The sequence below is a fragment of the Argentina anserina genome, chromosome 5, assembly GCF_933775445.1.
Source record: "Argentina anserina chromosome 5, drPotAnse1.1, whole genome shotgun sequence".
NCBI classification, from domain to species: Eukaryota; Viridiplantae; Streptophyta; class Magnoliopsida; order Rosales; family Rosaceae; genus Argentina; species Argentina anserina.
Genome location: NC_065876.1, coordinates 20,512,039 through 20,530,649, shown reverse-complemented (window position 1 = coordinate 20,530,649; position 18,611 = coordinate 20,512,039). Strand labels below are relative to the sequence as shown.

General features: G+C 37.2%; 1 protein-coding gene across 1 annotated transcript; it reads right to left on the bottom strand.

The window, feature by feature from the left end:
* Positions 1-7,361: 7,361 nt before the first annotated feature.
* LOC126793535 (transmembrane emp24 domain-containing protein p24delta3-like) lies at positions 7,362-11,030 on the bottom strand. Its single transcript, XM_050520089.1, has 4 exons — positions 10,752-11,030; positions 8,612-8,824; positions 7,768-7,844; positions 7,362-7,666 (listed from the first exon to the last, which is right to left on the bottom strand). Exons 1-4 carry the CDS (start codon positions 10,947-10,949, stop codon positions 7,522-7,524), a joined length of 633 nt encoding a protein of 210 aa, XP_050376046.1. The 5' UTR covers positions 10,950-11,030; the 3' UTR covers positions 7,362-7,521.
* Between the last annotated feature and the right edge of the window lie 7,581 nt (positions 11,031-18,611).

Here is an 18,611-nt window from a genome sequence, read left to right as displayed (position 1 = left end):
TAAAGTCTAAGGATAATATTGCTGATCCTTTAACTAAAGGGCTAAACAGAGAGTTAGTTGAAAAATCATCGAAGGGAATGGGACTAAAGCCCATTGGAAATTAAAAATCACTACAGTGGATACCCAACCTAGCTGACTGGAGATCCCAAGATCTAGGTTCAAAAGGGAAAACCAAACTGTAGAGATTAGTTCAGATCACTGTGGGGAGTTCCCCAAGTCCATTCCTATGATAAAAAACCAGTGATACCCGTAAAGGATAAGGTTAAGTTAAAACTTTTAATGATTCTTATGCGTCGAGAAATCGAGCAGAGTAATGCGGGTTACTCTTAATTAAGAGATCACCTATGCAAGAGAGAAGTGGGGCCGCTTTTAGGGGAGTTAATGAGGGCATAACTCTTATCAAACTACTTGCAGAACCAAGCGTGTGTTCCATGGCCAAAATGGGCACAAAAATGAGAACCGAAGTGTACCAGGGAGACTCCTGTGTAAAGTATGTTATCATTTACACAAATGACGAATAGTTCAAAGACATCGCGTCTACTATTTAGCAGGGAGAGTTAATGAGGGCATAACTCTTATCAAACTACTTGCAGAACCAAGCGTGTGTTCCATGGCCAAAATGGGCACAAAAATGAGAACCGAAGTGTACCAGGGAGACTCCTGTGTAAAGTATGTTATCATTTACACAAATGACGAATAGTTCAAAGACATCGCATCTACTATTTACCAGGGAGATTTAATGAGGGCATAACTCTTATCAAACTACTTGCAGAACCAAGCGTGTGTTCCATGGCCAAAATGGGCACAAAAATGAGAACCGAAGTGTACCAGGGAGACTCCTGTGTAAAGTATGTTATCATTTACACAAATGACGAATAGTTCAAAGACATCGCGTCTACTATTTAGCAGGGAGAGTTAATGAGGGCATAACTCTTATCAAACTACTTGCAGAACCAAGCGTGTGTTCCATGGCCAAAATGGGCACAAAAATGAGAACCGAAGTGTACCAGGGAGACTCCTGTGTAAAGTATGTTATCATTTACACAAATGACGAATAGTTCAAAGACATCGCATCTACTATTTACCATGGAGAGTTAATGAGGGCATAACTCTTATCAAACTACTTGCAGAACCAAGCGTGTGTTCCATGGCCAAAATGGGCACAAAAATGAGAACCGAAGTGTACCAGGGAGACTCCTGTGTAAAGTATGTTATCATTTACACAAATGACGAATAGTTCAAAGACATCGCGTCTACGATTTAGTTAGTAAAGTAAGCATACTTTTATAAGGGAAGGTTCAAAGGGTCAAACCTACCTATCCTATGCAGGTTTCAACCGTAGAAATCTATCACCAAATTCTATCGAGTCTTTGGTGGCCAATTTCATTCATGTGGGGAATTGTTGGAAAAATGGTTGGAAAAACCATTTAAAACCAAATTTTAATTGATTAATTAAATTAAGTTAAGCTTATAATTAATCAAAGATGAACATAGATTTGAGTTCTCCATAATGAGGGCTACAAGATCATATGTTTGTTTGTGTAATTTGGTTTGTGGGTGAATAAGAAATTGTCACTCAAAGATGGCTACTTAGAATGAGGGAAAGGTATTTGTCCCACATTGGAAAAGAGAAGTGTTGAAAAGACTTTATATAGAATCCATTGTGTATGGATTCTAAAGTGTGTAAGCCCCCTTATACCCTCTCGCGCACGCGCAGGGGGGGGGGGCAAATCCTAGGTCGCAAGGGAAACTCGTGTATGCCCGTGCGACATGCGGACACGAATGCAACACCGAATTGAGGGTCGGAACGCAGATTCTTTTTGCATTTCCGAAAATTCGGTTTTGACTTTTCAAATTCTCTTGACTGTTCAAATTCTTGTTTTGTAACAACTGAGTTATTGTGTGTTATGGAGAATTATAACAGAATTGAAATCAATGTTTGTAACATATGTAACTCATATATGTTATGATTTTTTGATTTCTATAACAGCCATCTTATTAATTGCTGATTGCAAATCCTCACAGTATAAATAGCCACCATCCTTTCATTGTAAAATAATCTCATTCGAAACACATTTCTCTCCCACTCTCAAAGTTCTTAGTTCTTCTCTTGTGATAGATAAAGGTACCTTTCGAGTTCGTTGAGGGTTCTAGTTAGTAGTGCAACTTTCTAGAATTGTTTAGTCGTTATATCCTGGGAGACAAGCGCCAAGCATCCTTGCACCGGTAGAGGAGGCGTAAACGTCTTAAGGACAGTGTGGTATCACACACGTCTCGACTATTTCTTCCATCACAAATCGTTCGGTATTTTTGTTAAATTTCTTTTCGTGTTCTTCATTTCTGATTATTTATAATTCAGCTTATTAAATTATATATGCAATATATCACTGATATTTACAACACTTGAGAGAAAAAATTTGGAGTGCATATCCTTTGTGAGTTGAATTTGAACTTGTTTTGAACATATTGAGCTTAATATCACCTATGTTTCTGTCATGTCTTACTTGTTAAACGAAATCTCATGTTTATTAACCATTGAATTCATCCTATCTATTTCGATTGAGTGTTATTCTTGATGCTATGAGTTTAAAGATCTCTGAGACAAAATGTTGAAGGCACTATTAGTTGTGTCGTTAGTTTTAGTGTTTTGGTTTTTGTTTTATGTTTTGATTTCCTTTTTAGTGTTTGCTAAGGGACTAGCAAAGTGTAAGTGTGGGGTTGTTGATAGGAGCACAAGGTGTGACGTTCTTAATGTTTATATACCATATTCTTATGCTTTGTTACTTCTTATTTAGTTGTTTTAGATTCATAATTGTCATTTGTATCTTCTAAGTAGAGCTATGCCGAATTTAGAAGTTTTGATGATGAAATTGTGTTAAGTGTTAGAAATCCTTATTGAGCTAGGATTCCTTACTCGACTATGACTCTATTTTCCTATTTTTCATTCTTTCCTATTTCTTAATCGTCGATTTCTTTTCAGGAAAGACAAATCATACTTGGAAAAGAAGTAGTGATGTCGTGATGCATTCCTAGTGAGACAAGGAAATCATGTCCGAGTTGAAGAAGGAGACGAAGAGGCCGGCCTAGCTATTCGTAGTTAAACAAGGAGAGATGTCGTGCAGCCCACATGTGTTCTCCCTATTAGATTTAGTTTCCTACATCAAGTTGGATATGGAGTACATGAATCAAAATCCATATCAAAGAAGATTCAGCTTCCCAATTGGATTCTATCTCCTACAAGGGATGGCAAAGAGGGCTTTGAGACTCCTATATATAGAGGCTCGGCCTCTCCATTCATCCATCATCAACCTTGCACACAAGCACAAGCCATAGCTCTGCCGAATCAGTCCCTCATCCACCAAGAAATCCTAAAAACGAAATTCATCATTTTTCCATCTTTTGGATTCGAAGCAAATAGCCTAGGATCTTCGTTTGCTTGGAATAAACCCCGTAGGTTTATTTCAAAGTCTAACTCTATGATCTTCATGTTTTATTTCAGTTTTCTATGTTTTGTTCTTGGATGATTTCTGTTTTTGTTTTGTTAAAGTTTAATTCAATCTTGTCTATGAGATAGTTGTGACTTTCGAATTGTGTAATGATATGAAGATTTCGATTTCTCTTCAATGATTTTAGGTTTTATGCCGTGAGTTCTTGTTCATGTTCTTGATTAATTTTCGGTGTGTTCTTATATTGCATGTGTGATTAAGATAAGTAGTTGATGTTACATATATTAATCATTCAAAGCTAGCAATGATTATGATACAAGTAGTGGATTAGTTGTTTTTTTTTCCACCGAATTTGATTCTAAGTTCGGCATTGGATAGGTGCTTAAACATGTTGATTTCTCTATGTGATACGTAATTGCATGATGAATTGGTATGTTAGATTTTGGAGCAAGACAAGTAGTTGAGTTCGAATGTAGCCATGTATTAGGAACCAAGTAGGAACTTGATGCATGATTGAACTTAGTTTGAACCTTGATACTTACGGCATGAACATGATTGAGAATAGAATTCGATGGCTTTGTTCTTACATGATTTGTTTGGTGATTGCTTATGTGTTGGTTGGTTGATCACATGTATATATTAGTTTAGGTTTTATTTTCTGTTTTTATAATTGAATGCCGATCCTATATATCAACAATCTTTTATATCTTTATGAATTCGTGTTAAGTGTTTGTGATTCTAAGCCCTGGCTGGATCCCCGGTTTGTGAACGATACCCTCTTGTTTTATACTACAAATGATGCTTACAGGGTTAAATATTGATGTCGAGTAATCGAGCAATCCTCACCTCCCATCCCTACAATTGGGATGACAAGGAACCTCCCCCCATCTTGGTTACTCTCTCAACAGCTTTCTCAACAAATTCTTTTTTTCATCTTCTCTGTCGAATATCATGGATATATCGATCAAAGATGAAGTCTTTTGTCGTTGAATAAGTTGTTGATCATCATGGCCACCTATTGTGGATTGCTGAAATCCATACATCTCTCTTATATCAGCAATCAAAGTTAACTTCTCATTCAGTTCTTTTATCCTTTTAGTAATATTATGATATTGAATGATCTTAATGACTTGGCCAAAATAAAAGCAACCGGAAAGCATGGGGAAAATACCTTCTTCTTGGTAACAAGAGCATCATCTCCTGCCTCCTCCTGGTTCTCCTCCATGTGTTATCTAAGAAGCTTAGTGTTCCATTCATCTAGCACGTCGTCCATCTTGTACTATACATCTTTCAACTTCTCCAACCAGTCTGCCACTCTGGCCTCCTTCCTTGTTTCTTCTCTGCATCCTCAAGCATAGTTTGGATAGCTTTGAGCTTGCTGCTGAAACTTTTGATATCTTTATCAACATTCACAACCAGCTTCACCCTCTCATTTGTGTGTTGATATACTACTGAAGCTAATTGCTCCAAAAGCACAGAGATGAGTGCCTCAACCATTTCCCGTATTTAGAACTTGTTGATTAAAAGAGAAGAAGATAGAAGAGAGATATATACGGGTATGAAATTGTTTGGAAGAGTGTGCTCTTGCCACTCTTCTCTTGAGTATATGAACTGATGAAAGTGCTTCAATTAATTGTTCAACCAAGAACGAATAATTGAAAGGGTGAAGAAACTAGAACCACATGATATAAAAAGCTATGATGCACGGATACAGATATGGGGTTCGTGATACATAATATGGGGATACGTAATACGTAATACGTAAATTTTCAAGAAAAACATGATACGAAATACGTTTTTAATTATTAAAATAAAATATATTATAATATATATTAAAAAATATAAACATTATTGTAACTATTGACATAAATTTGTATGTATAAAAATAATGGAAAAGTGGTTGATTAAATTGTTTGATATAAGTTTTACTAAAATATGCAACTAATGCAAGAAATTAACCGAAAAAGGAATGAAAAGAATAAGGTTTTATTTTTCAATTGATGAAGAAAGACAAAAATGGTTCTAAAATGTATCCAAAAACGTATCTTTGAAGTGTCTATTTGGTCAAATGCGTATCCGAAGTCAAAGATATGTCAAAATAGGTTTAAATATATATCCAAGGCGTATCTAGTGCATATCCATATCAAGTACGGATAAAATACAACATTTTAACATTTATGCCGTATCCATACATCATAGATAAAAAGCAACATTATTCTTTCCCTGCACTCTTTAGTCTTTACAGATGCTCCATTGTCACTAGTGAAACATGTTGCAAATATCTTCAGATTCCTATCAACCCATACATTTAATGCACACTAGGTAGAATATTGCCAAAGTAAGGAACCGGTTGTAATTTCCCATCATTAGTCATCACTATATCAGTACATTGTAATTTCCGACTTCATGTGTTTGTTACTATTCTTCGCATAACTGATTGCATACAGAGTAATAAGGGTCAAACATCAATGTCAATAGTAATAAGTAATTAGGATCCCATTGCTTGATGGAGTTATACATTTGAAATTAGATATATGAGCATTCTCAAACTAGCTCAATATTTGTACTGGCTATTCATATATTTGGTGAGATCTACATCTAATAATTAAAAATTGGTTCCCAGATGGGAATAGATTTGAACCAGACACCTACAGTGATAAGACTCATAAGAGAGCTTATACACAAACCTGCACTAAGTTACAACTTGCATCTTCCGTCTATGACCATACCTACATTAGTGTTAACCATATCAAATCAAGCTCTGCTAATCCGGAATTGAATGCAGCAAATCAAGCTCAAATCAAGGCTGAGTCCAGTATTTCCGAATCTATATAATCACATCTCTGTAATAGCTAGTATCATGCAGTAGATTGATCCAATAGTTATGTATATTCCAAAACTCCAGGATCTAGATTGTTCCTTGCTCTGTATTATGTGTAAGACTTGTGAATGAAAGATAATCAAGTTTACCTCTCCATTCTGAAATCTTTCAATCAGAAGGTGAAAGAAATATAATTTATACAGAGCTATGCACAATAAGCTTCTTCTTTGTCGTCGGCATTCTGGACCAAACTTCCATCTTAAAGCGGCTACAGATCTGGAGCTGTAAAACGACCAAAGAACCTTGAACAGAGATCAGCGCAAATATTGAGCCCGCCGATGAATCTCAACATGTGAGGAAACAGTGCAGTGCACTAACACTCTCGTCATCCAAGTCCTGCAAAAAAAAAAGTGTGCAGGAAAATTGCAATGATATAATGACCAATGCACCTACCCAGGTGGGAGAAGAAAATGGGGTCAAGACACCACTCAAAGAAGCATCTGGTTCGAATTTGAGTAATGGCACAGACTGGATCGAGCCGTTCATGGACATTCCGAATGATGAGATGCTAAGTAGCATACAAGTGTGCGACTGGACTATTGATGATCTCTTAGAATATGAATCTTAGTGACTAGTAATGTTACTTATTTACTTGGTACTCTTTGTGTAGTGGTAGTGATTTTACAGTAGCTTGGCTACTGTTCTCATTCCTGCTTTGGCTTCTTCACTTTCCCTGCCCCTCCTAGGCTGTCGGAAAGTATCACCAAAATCATAATGACTGTAAAAATTATTACCAAGAATAGATGCTTTACCAATTAAATATGAACCAGATGTAAAACAATTATGCAAAATTACAGGTAATTACCGAGTCTTTCCTGATGCTATTGTCTGTACTATATTTTTGAATAAAATGAATATTGAATAATGACCCAGAAGTATGTAACCATATACGCTTTTGAAGGACTCTGTTCTATAACAAGTCTCCCTTTCTTCCCAGAGAAGTACCATATGCTGCCACTCTCATTATATGATTCAGTTGACAAATTAATGTACATTAAACTAAAATAAAACATTGTAAAATTTTGGACAGCATGTCTCATTTCCAATTTGCTTAGATCATGTAAACTAGAGTTTTTTAAGAAACAATCTCATTACCAAAAGAAAGAACAAGAACTGCCGATGTATGTGTCTAATCATAGTTTACATTACATGGTATGAGTATTCCATCTAAATAGATAATGTTAGTAGGACAACTCAAATCAGCTTCTTCTTTTGGAAAAATCGTTTCAAGTGCCATAACTGAAGACTTGAAACTGCAATGCAGACACCTAATGACATTATGCTAAACCACGCCACCCTGCTGTTTGTCTTTTCACTCACAGCCCTCATCTCCGCTTCTCTGAGTTCATACAAAACCATATATTATTAAATTAATACAAATGAAAACGAAAAAATAGAACAGAGTGCTGACTGCATTCTTAATATGAATGGAAAAATTACCTGCTCTTGAGAAAGAGTAGATTTTCATGGATGGCTTCCACTGCTCCTTCAAGTTTCCGCAGCTCAAGCTCAAGACCCTAGGGTAGGAAAATGCTTAGGAACTTGCATAATCAAGGACAATACCGCAAAGAAAGGTACAAAAGGCATTTTGGAATTCTAGTTGGCATGCAAGAATAATATAAATTGTAAAATGGCACCGTGTGTACTATGTAGCAGATTGGGCCTTGGTGTTGAATGCATCTAAACTATTAACCATGATGAATATGATAATGTACCATAACTTTCCTGGTGGAATTCTCAAAAAATAAAAATTTAATCCTTTATACCTCAAACTACTACTTCAAACATCAAATTTCGTTGCATCATCAACATATACAAAATTATCACAATGATGTTCATCCTCAAAGTTTTGGATCAATAAAATTAGCATTTTCCGAACTATTTGGAATTGGAAGAAGTTAAAATTTAGGTCAGAGAAGAGGAATGCCATGCAACTTTCAGATAATAAATTCTCATGTCATGTTTCAAGGCTATATTTAACTCAAGCACCACATTGACCACCACTAGTGTAAATTTAGAGTTTCGACTTTAACTTGATCACTTTATCAGAATCAATAATGGTGGCTAAGATTCCCAGTTGACAAGTTAAATTTCAAAACAGGTATTGGCCAAAAAGCGTATTAGTAGTTGTATAAATCATTTCAACCACAATTCCAATTTTGTTAATTTTCAAAGTAGTTCTGAGAGTCTTCATCATAGGAATGAGGAATCTTCTCAGTATTAACGTAAAATGAACAAAATTCAACAGATATATGGTGTGTGCAATATGTATCAAATAACTCACCTCAATCTTCTCTTTTCTCGCTACAGTTTCCCAATCCTTCGCTCCAATTCCAGTTTTCCAGTCAAGGTTGACACTTACCGAACCGCCTCCAGGGTTACGACCATCAACCCAAAAACATGCCAGATAGTTACCAGCCTCATGAGTGGTGAAGGCAAACTGACCATGTGTTGCATTCTCCCTGAGGTGAAGATTGTTCCCATAAGGCGATGTCACCTGAAGAACAACAACTACGTAAAGGTTACAAGAATATTACAGGGAATATCAGGTAAAACTTAACAACTATGACAATAAAAACCAAAAATATCTAAAATGAAAATATATAGAACCCGGAACTCTGAAAATTTCATTTTGCACTTACCCACTAGTTCTGGAAGCTATTATTTGCAGTTATTGAATGACATTGTGCGCCACTACTTATTATCTTTATATATCACAACCATTTCTTGGAGTTTCTTTTCAGAAATGCTCAGTAAAGAATTTCAAAGTGTGGGATGTTGGATAAAGAACTTCCCATTCAAATTATGATATTATGGTGGATGAAAAATGACTGCTAAGTTGGTTGTTGCAAATAAGTGAGGAAGATGGAGTTCTTAAACATGACGAGTTGCTGGGTTCAGTGGTAGGAACGGCAATGCGATGGACAGTGAGTACGGGGTTAATCTTGTCAACTTTGAACTATGAAACTTTATTGAAATAAAATAGAAAACTATAAATCAGCTCCCTTAAGTTTTACTGCTGTGATTTTGTGGATCTATCCACAAGTAGCAAATAATCTACAAGTCAATTAACTTGAGCACATCCAAAATTTGGCAATTAGCTACTTACACCCCTCATCAAAAATCAAGTAATACCAGGTCTGAGTGCTATGTAAATTTTTTATGACACTTATACTTTTTCTCAGGTTTACTGATAGTAATTATTTATTTCGTGTGCTACAATAGTGTTTATTTCAGGACATGAAGAGCACTAAGAAGTATGATAAAAAAACGCAGATTAGATTGCACCAATGTAAACAAGTTCAATTAAATTGCACGCTCCCTAATTCCCTATGAAACACTGATATTTTGAAAATTATGCCACATCTTGTATTGGGTACTTGGACATTCAGATAGTTCACCAATACTTCCCTAGAATAGTAATGCTGTCCTACTTAAACTCATACAATGACTTGAATACCCATACCCTCGAACCTACACCACACTGACATTATGATTACTTTGCTAATAAGAGTATATATAAAAACCTTGACAGGCCACATACAATCTTAAGAAACATACCCCATGGGCTAATTGCAGAATCACATAAATATGTATATTGCAAAATTAGTCTCAAAATCACAAGAGACCTCTCTGACTGAAACTCTAAGAAGTTGGCTCATTACTTATGGAATAGGACCTGAAAATCCATCAAAGTCTACTTGAATTTATATTTAAAGTAACCTCATCACTCTGCTATCCATGTCCGCTGCGTTTTGGAGAGACAGATGTTCACCTAACTCCAATCCCAGAGCACTGAGTTTGTAACCTCATTTGACCACAAATGCTCATATTCATCACTAATCAGATAAATTTGGTGTCCAGTTATGCCAGTGCATTTGCATAACTGGAGTTGGTACCACATATTATGTTCTATCTACTAATTGCCTATACTATGGGCAAAACAAGTTTCAGCAATATCAACCACTACAATCCGGCTTATATTTTCTGTACTGGCCCTGAGTGTGTTCACACAAAGCGCACAGAGACGGCCCGATAATGCTAAGAGCAAAGCATGCCCCTGGGATTCACAAACTCCCCGTTAAGGTGACAGATTGTGTTCCATTATAGTTACACTGTCACTAATCCAGCAAAAGGCAATTCTTCAGACAAAACAGCAGATCGAACCAAGTTCTATCTAACCAGATGAAAAAACAGCATTGGGATTACTCTTAATCACACAAGGCATGCATCAGCATAGACACAAAAATCACACAAATAACACGACCAAACTCATTAACACAACAGACCTAACACCTGTTTCATATGAAACCAGAGATCCAAGTACAACCCAAAGATCCAATTGGAAACCAAAAGAAGGTTATGAGATCTCTTTGTCTGGGACTTCAGAGGGGAAATCGAGTAAATCAAAGAGGAAATCAAACCTTGGCGGAGATGGTGGCGGACTGGGAGTGGTCGTCGGAGATGACGACGTAATCGGCCAAAACGACGACGTTGTTCTGGATTTCTTCGGAGACGCACTTGGTGCCGGAGGGGGGTAGAGTCAGCCAAATTGATTGACCCGGCCGTAACAGAAGCGCGAATACGAAGAAGAGAATCGAATACCAACATGCACTCCTCATCTTCCCCAAATTCTCTGTTCTTTCTTCTCCGTTTTCTCTAGTCTCTCGTCTCTCAGTCGCTTTGCGTTTGGAGGAGGCCTTTCTACTCACGGGAACAAGTCCTTTGTCATTTGTCAACCCTCTAAAGACATTAATTAATAAGAGCTAAATTCATTAATAAATTCATTATTAAAGACACAAATAAAAGAGAAAATCCTCCCTAACAAATTTGGTATCTCATTGTTTCTTTTGAAATAAGGGGTTCATTGTACCTGATGATGAAACTGTAAAATACAAGAATGAGCATTAAGGCTAAACACCTCGTTATAAAGATCTGAAATAATATTAAAGTTCTCTACAATAAACGTGTACTCAACTAGACACTAACTAGCAATTAATGTGATATCGGTAATTATATTTGTTTAAAAATTGTATATAGTAGTGACTCACTGAAAAATATCAAAACAAAATCTGAATTTTTAGTCTTCACCCCCACCTTTTTAGCACAACAAAAGACTGAGGCTGCCAGCTAGCATAGTATTTTCGTCCCTTAGTCATGCTTGCCCATTTACACAAAAATAGTTGGTGTTTACAAGCTATTTGGCATTGTAATAAGTAGGGATGGGTCTGGTATGCTAGTAACTCTCTTTCCCTAATTATACCTACCAAGGTATAATTTGTCTACATAATTTTCTTATCACTACTTTCTATCAGAAGCCGGCACCAACATTACTTGGTACGGTACAATTGGTATCGGTTTTATAGTTTTCATAATAATTATAACAATTGAACTGAAAATGTTGCTTTTAGAATTTTCGTAACTGGTGCATACGGCGGATTTCTCTCTCTCTCCCTCTCCAAGGCACTCTCGTGTATTAGGGTTAGGTTTTTGAGAGAAAACGCATTTGTGCGGCGTCGATCTTACTATGGCAGCATCAGTAGCTTCTATGACCATGCATCTGGCTTCCAGGCTCTCGCTCTCCAACAACGATGATGAGATCGTTGATCTTGGCAATCTCAAACAGAAGAAGGGAGGCTTTGTGGCTCCTAGGTTTTACCTAGTCGACAAGTTAAACACAACTAGGGCTGCATCTTTCAATCAATTATGTGGTGTTGTGCGGTTGATGTGGAGGTCGAGCACACCAGTGGAAGTGTAGGCTATGGGGGATCGTTATCTGTTCACTTTCAGGACTGCAAAAGATAGAGATCAAGTGAAGAAGGGAGGTCCATGGGCGTTTCAGCATGCCATGATCCTCATCAATGACTATGATGGTTTCTCTGATCTTATGGTTATTCCACTTGACTTTGTTTGGATTTGGGTTGAGATCCGGGGACTCCCACTGGCTCTTACGACGATTCTGATGACACAATTGATTGGTGAAACCATTGGGCACCCTGTGTTGCAGGTGGAAAATGCTTCGTTGCTCAGTGGTGTTCCTAAAGTTAGGGTTACTTTACCATTGCATGCTCTTGTACGCCTAGAATGTCGACTTCGTATATCTTCATAGGAGGTAGTTTACGTGGAGTACATGTATTTGTATTTGTTGGGAAGGTGTAGAACTTGCACCATGATCAACCATGGGGGACAAGGTTGTCTTCTTGAGATTGTGGATGTGTCAAAAGAAGGAGTTGCATCTCCGGATCCCCAACAAGTGTCCCCAAATCCTAGGGCGCCGATTGTGGTTTTTCAAGGAGCTATGATCTCGACTACGGCAACTATCATGCCTCCTCCAATCTCCGAGAGCAGGAGGTTGCAGATCCGGGACCCAACTGAAGCTTTAGCAGCAGAGAGGGTTTCTAGATCTCGGCAGCGCCACGGGGAGGAAGCCTCACCTAGATGGAAGTGTAGCAAGCATGATCGTGCCCTGGAAGTGATGAATCTTACCCCTAGGAAACTAGGGTTACCGCGACTTCTTCGGGTAAGATCGTGCTTCGATCACCAGCGAAGCGTGATCGCCCGCGTGGTCAGAGGAATAAGAGCAAGAAGGCGGCAGCCCAACGTCTCAGCCCGGAGCTAGGGCTAACTCTGGCAAAGCTGCTGAGTGCGAAGGTGGACACGGGTTGGGTCGGTGAACACGGCTTTGGAGTGGACTCGGGGCAAAAATTGGAGGCCCATACCCCTGTGGAAGATAAGGTACTTGAGGAATGATTTCCTAGCCTAGCTAGGAAGATCCTCTCTTGTGTTTATTCTTTCGACTTCATTAACATTGAGAGTACTCAAATTGATGCCCTAGGCTTAATGTGTTAGTGTTCTTGTCGTTAGTGGGGAGTTACTTTGGTTTAGCTTTGCTTTAGTTTTTTCCACTTTCGTTTTGGAGTTTTCAGACTTTACTTTGCGCATTTTCCTGCTTTTTTTTTAGTTTAGTGTGTATGAGAGGTGACCTGTCACCTTTTGTATTTGATCTATGTGGTCGTGGAAGGGCTTTTGCCTAATGAAGTTATTTCATTCCCCTAAAAAAATTTTGAACTGAAGCAATGAAAGGAAGAAGATAAAAGTTTAATACTAAACTACAGGTTCAATATATATTTTTAATTTGTTACATTAATTAAATACATAACATGTTAATAAGTAGATTGGAGAGCGAAAAGTCGGAATCAACAAAGAAAATCGATTTATGGTTGTTTCCTTGTTCGTTTGGTGTCGCACATATCCAATCACGAGGTTGATGTCCTCTTGTTGTAAAGAGGATCAGATGGATTTCCCCCAAGATGGGTGGAATTTAGGGTTTTGTGGAATCACAGTTAGGCCGCTCTACTTGGTTTATGGTCGGATCTATTTGGTTTTGGGATATGAAGCCATTGGTCGCAATGGTCATCTTGCAGGCCGATTTGGTGGTGAAGATGGTGATCAGTTGGTTTTTCATGGCAAAGAAATCAACGACTTGGCATAGGATGGTGTCAGCGCCGAGTTGCCGGTGAGGTTGCTTGTGAAGGTGCTTCCTTACATGGATTGGGTTGGAGACGACGACTATGACATCAACAGTCGACTAATGAAGTTCATGCAAATCTTCGAGCAAGGGCTGGTGTGGAAGCCTATTGGGGAGGCGGGGCTCGAGTTTAAGGCCTCAACATTGAGTTAATATGCTTGATGGCTTGAGTTTTTACCCTGTTGTGGGCTTGGTTAGATTGGGTGTTTTTTACCCAATGTTAGGCAAAAATAGTGGTGAAAAAGTTTCTTCTTCCACTACTAAGTTGAATTGAGTGAGTCTATAGGAGATTTGGTTAAACTTGAGACAGGTTTCTTCTTCCACAATATTATGCCTAATGATGTGCTGATATTATCCTATTTTTTATATGCATCATATCCTTAGTTTATTTGTTTAGTTCTCTAATTTATGATTGATTTATGTTATATTAGTGTGTTTCTAGATTTGTGTCAAAGAAAAAAGAAAAGAAGTTAAAATGAGCTAACAAATATTAAATGATAATTATATTCTTCATTGTCAGAATCTGCCTGTGCAGAATGACCGACTTTGCCGAGCTACTTTGGGAGTTCCAGATCGAATCCGACTATGAGCCTTATACCATTGGAAAGATACGGATGTCTATTTTCTGTAGGATTTTACGGATCTTGATTTCGATACTCTGAGAGGAAGTTATGATCGTTTGAATGATGAAAGGTCAGAGCTAAAACCTACCCGGGTTTATTAGCATTCATGGAGAATTCAAGTTTTGTTTCCAAGTTCATTCAATTTTAATTAGGGTTGGGAGTTGGTACTGAAACCGTTCGTCCTGTACTGGATCCCGACGGGACGGGATGAATCAGGAAAAATTTCAGATACCGATACCGGAAGCATATGATCAGTACAGGTCGGTTCTATTAGATCAGATACCGAATATATCGAACCGTACCGAAACTATAAAAGCTCATATTTTGGGATGGGGTTTTAGGGTTCACAAAAGCCAATATACCCTAACCCATTCCATCGAAAACGCATCGCCTCCATTCACTTCGCAACTTGATTCTTTCATTTCGCATTTTCGCCTTCACTCTCAATAACTGACTGTGCCCTTCACTCTTATTATCAAATCTCAATCGCAGCCTCTTGGAATCTCGATGGGAAAACTGAAGGTAAGCCTTAATTCAATCTCGAAATCTTAACTGAAACTTTGAAAGTATGAATCATATATGCGGTTTGAGTTTTGGGTTTTACTTTCTTTGGGTTATGGTTTGACTTTGTGTTCATTTTAAATCGAAAGAGTTTGGGTTTTGTGTCTACTTTTTTTGTGCAGAAGTATGAATTTGAGTGTACAACTCTCAATTTGTGCAGAAGTATATGCAGCTGTATGAATTGCTCTCAGTTTGTATATTTCAGCTTTGTGAAATTGTGAAGTGTGTTAATTGTATCTTTTATGTGAATACTGTTCATAATTGGTCCTAGTTAGTGTAGTGAATGATGCATATGTAGGTCTTGTGGAATTTTCCAGTTTGGTACCAAAAAAGTACCGAACCGTACCGAAACCGAACGATATCGATTTAGTTTGGTATTGAGGTTGAAAATGGCAGTACCGAACCGATACCGATACCTAGTTTGGTATGTTATCGGTATGAGCACAATTCCAGACCGTCCCGTTCCGGTCCCAGCCCTAATTTCAATACATCAATGTCAAGATTCAGATGAAAATGCAGATAATACATGGATTCCTACTTTTACATGAGATATTTCAAGGTGATAAGAGCACTTTGTGCGACGTTCTTAACATGTTTTTACCTCCATTTGTACTTTACTAGCCCTTATTATTGTAGTATTGAGTCATTGTGTCGAGTTAGGAGTCTTTAGTGGCATTGGTTTGGTGCTAAAACGGATGTAAAATACAGAAATTGTCGAGCGTACTATAGAGTGGTATTCCTTGTCGAACTAGGAAACCTAGTTGGGTTAGGATTATTATTCGACATTTTTGTAACATTTGTGATTTATATTTATTATTTTCTTTCCTTATTTTCAGAATTAAATGTGAGATAATAACTTGGAAATTATGGAAAGAAAGAGGAGAACATGGAAACAAAAGGAGAAAAAGGAAAGAAGTAATTTTGTTTCTGAATGTGATGAAAATGAAGAAGTATGCAGCCTCAAATAAGGGAAGGTTCATGCGGCCATTAAAAGGAAAGAAGAAAAAAAGAAGGAAACAAAAGAAGAAAAAGGAAGGAGAGAACTAAGAGATATTTCTGAAGAATGTATGTGGCCTAAAAGAAGGGAGAATGCATGTGACCAACAAAGATGATCATCATTCAATCGAGAAGGAAAGAAAAGAAAAAAAGGAAATAGAGAATCAGTCCATGACCATGTAGCCCCTCTCACCTATTCCTCTATAAATAGCATGTCATTCCTACACATTGGTATCACCTCTCATTCACAAAGCTAAGCCGAACCTCCGCCAAAATACATTTAGAAAATTCAAGCCACAAGCATCATCCATCACCACCACAAACCTTGTTCATCCTTTCCCTCCTCCATAATTGAATTCATCATCCTTGCCGAATCCTTCAAGGTTTCTAAAGTGTGATTCATCCATGGCTTGTATTTTACTCTTGGGTTTTATGATTTTTGCGATTTCTATGTATGGAGTATTGAATGTATTTTTCGGTTTTATATATGAAGAACATAATTTTAGACTTGTTTGGTTTTATGTTTTGATTGTATGAACTCATGTTTATGTATGGATGTCGTGTATAATGATTAGGGGCAGTAGGGTTTTCGATTTATATTTAGGTTTTATTTTGATTAATTCCTTGAACTTGTGCATCTAAATCAATGCTTGAGGAAGCCACGGCCATGGCTCTTCTTGGGTTGCGATTTCATTCACCAAAGTAGTATTTGATCGAGTTATGTACTTCGTGTCTCAATTATTGCTACTTATATAGGGCTGTGATAGTTCTAGGAATTTGCATGCCTAAACATGATGAGTGACGCCATGCATGTTTATATGTCTTCAATTCGACTTAATGTGTTTATGTGCTTCTTTGTGTTTAACTAATACGCTTCGTGAAGTTAGACTCTTTTTAGCATATGTTTAGGATTGAACGCTTCGTTGATTCTAAATAATTATGAAGTCTTAACGATTAGATGAACCGCTTCGGGCTCTAATTAGAATTGGAATTAAGATGAACTTGAATTGATTCGAAATATACTTGTTGCCTCTTAGTTGTTTTGTGCGTGTCTTACATGTTCATGAGTAGATTTCGTGTTTGGTAATGTGATGAGTGGTAGATCAATTGTATATAAATAATTTAGGATTTATTTTCAGTAATAGTTTTATAATCAATCTCAAAACCCCCAATAACATGATAAGTTTTGAGACCCCTTTGATTCCCCGAACTGAACGATCCCTGCTTATTCTATACTAACGATGATGTTTTACAGGGTTTATTATAGACGTTCTAACCAACGATCTATCACAAGGTTTTTCTCATTCCATATCAAGTTAGGAGTCTTAAACCAAGTCGAACAAGGAAACTGAAGTTAAAGATGAGCAAGAATCTTCCCTATATAAAGGAGCACGAATTTCATATGAGGGGAGGTCTCGAGAGCACAATGTAGACGCCTAAGGAGCAGAGATCATCCATCCATCTTCCCCATTTCATTCTTTTATTATTTTTGTTATGTTTTTCTTAGTCGTAGTTTGTTAAATCTTTTTCTAGGGTTAGGATGATGTCCTATCATAATTGTTTATATAGTTTAATGTTTATTGATGGATTTATAGTTTCTTTATGATGAATTCTTAGTCACTATTTGAATTGATGCTTTATGTTTAAGTTCTTTGATTGATCACCTTAGGGCTTTGCATCTAGTAATTAGAAGATGAATTTGAGGCGTACCTCAATATAATTCAACTTAGCTTCTTGTGATTAAGAGTTGTAAATTACATTATTGTCGTACCTGAAGTAATGGTTTGCATGATTCACTTGCTTTCTAGAACGTAATGAGTCTTTCATGTTAAATGTATGTCGTACCTGGATAGACTGCATGCTAGGATATACGACATCCGCCGTACCTGGAGAGTATCATACACTTAAGGAAAACTATGGTCTAAGTGTCATATCTTGATTTAGATACGAGAATTGTCATATAGAGATACAAAATAATCAATTACATTGATACATAAATATGATTGCTAGTAGTTGATTAATACCCTAAGTTCTATCTTATTTGTTTCTTTTATAATTTGTTATTTGAAAACCTAAAATTTATGTTATTAGTTTAGAGCAATTAAGTTAGGATTATAATTCTCAATCCCTAGATGGAACGACCTCATACTTGCATATTATACTAATGACGATTCGTACACTTGTGAGTTTTAATTAAAGTTTCACGAACACTCACAATATATACTTGCAGAGTATTAATTGAGATATGTAATTTATCGCATGTACCCCTCAACCATTAAAGGACTTAGATAAGTCCATTACCGAACAATTGAGGTTTCCGGCACAGATGAACCAGTTTTATCCAATTTCGATTCCCACTTCCCATTGTCGTCGCCTAAAAGTCTCTACCCCCTGCTACATATATTCTGTCCACCATTAGTGATTTGGCCATATATGCTTCCTCCCCCACGTGAACTTATGGCAAAATTCTACACTAAACGTCTACACCCATAGAGTCTACTATATAATTCTACCTAACGAATGATTCTCATCTTACCCATCACCAACCCCACTTCTCGTTCTCTCTACAGTCTACA

Coding starts and splice junctions, on each gene's coding strand:
- LOC126793535 (XM_050520089.1), bottom strand. CDS start 10,949: ATGAGGAGTGCATGTTGGTATTCGATTCTCTTCTTCGTATTCGCGCTT. Junction 8,825..10,751: donor CCGCCACCATCTCCGCCAAG/GTTTGATTTCCT, acceptor GTTGTTCTTCAG/GTGACATCGCCTTATGGGAA. Junction 7,845..8,611: donor CGAGAAAAGAGAAGATTGAG/GTGAGTTATTTG, acceptor TTCCTACCCTAG/GGTCTTGAGCTTGAGCTGCG.